At 62.4% G+C, this 2,382-nt stretch overlaps 1 protein-coding gene across 2 annotated transcripts in view; it reads left to right on the forward strand.

The window, feature by feature from the left end:
- Nucleotides 1–2,198, forward strand: part of RNF123 (ring finger protein 123) — a 44,468-nt gene extending 42,270 nt beyond the window's left edge. For both annotated transcript variants that reach the window (XM_009996916.1, XM_009996917.1), the window contains exons 35-38: nt 1,207–1,349; nt 1,684–1,778; nt 1,906–1,991; nt 2,099–2,198. In XM_009996916.1, coding sequence (XP_009995218.1) covers nt 1,207–1,349; nt 1,684–1,778; nt 1,906–1,991; nt 2,099–2,198 — 424 coding nt within the window. The remainder of the gene's footprint in view (nt 1–1,206; nt 1,350–1,683; nt 1,779–1,905; nt 1,992–2,098) is intronic.
- Nucleotides 2,199–2,382: the final 184 nt, after the last annotated feature.

Consider the following 2,382-nt stretch of genomic DNA (forward strand, 5'->3'; position numbering starts at 1 on the left):
CCCAACGGGCGGGGATCTGTGAGGGGGCTGTTCTGGCTGCTCCGTGGCTGCCCAGCTGTGGGGAGGCTGCTGGCAGACTAAACTCACCCCATTGTCACCTCTGGGAGCTCTGCGTGTTTGATGCATGCAGGCTGGGAGCAAGGATGACAGGCAGATCCTCCTCCCCCACTGCTCAGCACCCAGTCGTGGTTCTTTCTGCTGCTCTTGTCCCCATCACCCCTGCATGTGCCAGCAGGGATCCCCAGCCATGAGGACTGCAGGGCCTGGTGGGGTCCCCATGGCTTAGGGGGTGCTGTGGGTGGGGAGGAGGAGGTGGCTTCAGGGTGAAGGACATGAAGGAATGTCATTACCCAGCCCCTGGAAAGGCAGAAGGCTGGGCTGGGGAATTGGTTTCCATTAAGGCAGCAAAAAGCTAATTTGGCAGCTGCGGTTGCTATTAACCCCTTGCGCTCCAGCTCAGCCTGTGCTGATGGGCTTCTCGCTCGCCTCCCCACCACCAAGGTGGCTGTGCATGCCCCAGGGCTGGCCACTGAGCCAGCACTGCTCTTTGCCAGGGGCTGTGGACAGGTCATGGCACTGGTGCCTAATGGAGATGCCCCCATTCAGGTGCCCTTCATCTGTCCTGGTGGTCCCTGCTGATGATAAAAGCTGTGGAGAGCCACAACTGCTCCCTCCTGCCTTGTGGGGGCACCTGCTTACCCTGGGGGCACCTTGAGCTGTCCCCACAGGGCAGGGGTGACACAGCTGCCCCCACCTCCCCCAGCATCAGCCCCCACATGGAATTGCTCCACATACCCTGGACAGGCCATGGAGCAAGGGTGGTGCTGGCAGCCTTGCGGCTTCCCAGGCTCAGCCGGGCACCGGAGCGACGGCCGCAGCCTCAGCGAGTGCTGCTGCACCATATCGATCTCCAGAGACACCGCGCAGGGGTTGGGGCAGCGTGGCTGTCCTTTGGCTGCATCTATGTGAGTTCCCCCAGTCATAGGTGGGAGCATGGGGCAGCTGGGCTGGCTGTATCCTGGGCTCATCTCCATGAAGCACATGAGCTGAGGGGGCTGGGCACAGTGTCCCTACAGTCCACAGGGTGTGTGGTGCCACACACCAGGATGGGCTGGGCCTGAAGAGCTGGTGGCCCTGTGACCACTGGGTGGTGGGTGATGCAGCTGGGGGTGCTGGGGGCTGAGGCCTGACTGTGTCCCTTTGCAGGGCCGAGCGTGCGACGGCAGTGCTGCTGGCAGACCCCTGCCTCCAGCTGCGCTCCATCCAGTACCTGCTGGGCCACACCGAGCCCTCAGCCCTGGCAGCTGCTGCCCCGGCCACGGACAAGCGCCATTTCTCCCTGCAGACCTGTAAGTGTCAGCACCGTGCTGGGAGCTGGGCTGTGCTCACCCACACCTAGTTCCCAGCCATGGCTGGGATGGGGTCAGGGCTGCTGGTGTCTGTCCCAGTCCCCTTAGCCCTGGCAACAGGAGGCCATGGCTTCCCCACTGTCCCCCAGTGGTGGCACTTGGGATGGGGCTGTGCTCACTTTAGGCAGCAGTTCTGTCTACCATAGGACCCAGTGTCCACCTTGCTGTCCCCAGCACCAGGCTCCCTGTCTTAGCTTGTCCCCAAGGGCAACTGCAGCCCCTGTGCATTGTCCAGCAGCTTTGGGGCAACTTGAGGGTTACATTCACCCCACAGACACAGAATACATCAGTGCTGAGGAACTGGCAAAGGTGGACAAGATGCTGAGCCACCTGAGTGAGGAATCCAAGCAGGCAGCTGCCACCACACTGGTGAGTCCCAACCACCATTTTCCCCCCGCCCCCCCCCACCTCTCCACTCCCCAGCCCACTCCTGATGCAGGGCTTTGGACATGGGCTTTTTGCTGCTGCCACTAATCTGGTGACTGCCCCCCTACAGCCCACCAGCGAGGAGGACCTGTGCCCCATCTGCTATGCACACCCCATCTCCGCAATCTTCAGACCCTGCTCCCACAAGTCGTGCAAGTGAGTAGTGCACAGACATGACCCTCACTGGGGTGATCTCCAGCCCCAGGCACCCCCATGCCATGGCTTGGGGGGAAGGGCTCACACTCTTTTTTCCCGTGTTCCAGAGCCTGCATCAACCAGCACCTCATGAACAACAAGGACTGCTTCTTCTGCAAGGCCACCATCACAGGGGTGGATGACTTCACCAAGCCAGCCAGCTCATAGTGCCCAGCCCTGCACCACGGGCTCCCCTAGCTGCGCAGGGCGCTTCCCCCCACCCCCCAGCACACACACTGTCTTCTCCCCTCATGCAGGGCCAGGGCCCAGCATGGGACGTGCTGTGGGTCAGGGAAGCCAGGCACTGGGGCTGGTGTCCCCTTGCCCAGCGCCGTGGCAGCCTCTGTCCCCC

This window comes from Chaetura pelagica, unplaced genomic scaffold, assembly GCF_000747805.2.
Source record: "Chaetura pelagica isolate M959 unplaced genomic scaffold, ChaPel_1.0 scaffold24, whole genome shotgun sequence".
Lineage (NCBI taxonomy): Eukaryota > Metazoa > Chordata > Aves > Apodiformes > Apodidae > Chaetura > Chaetura pelagica.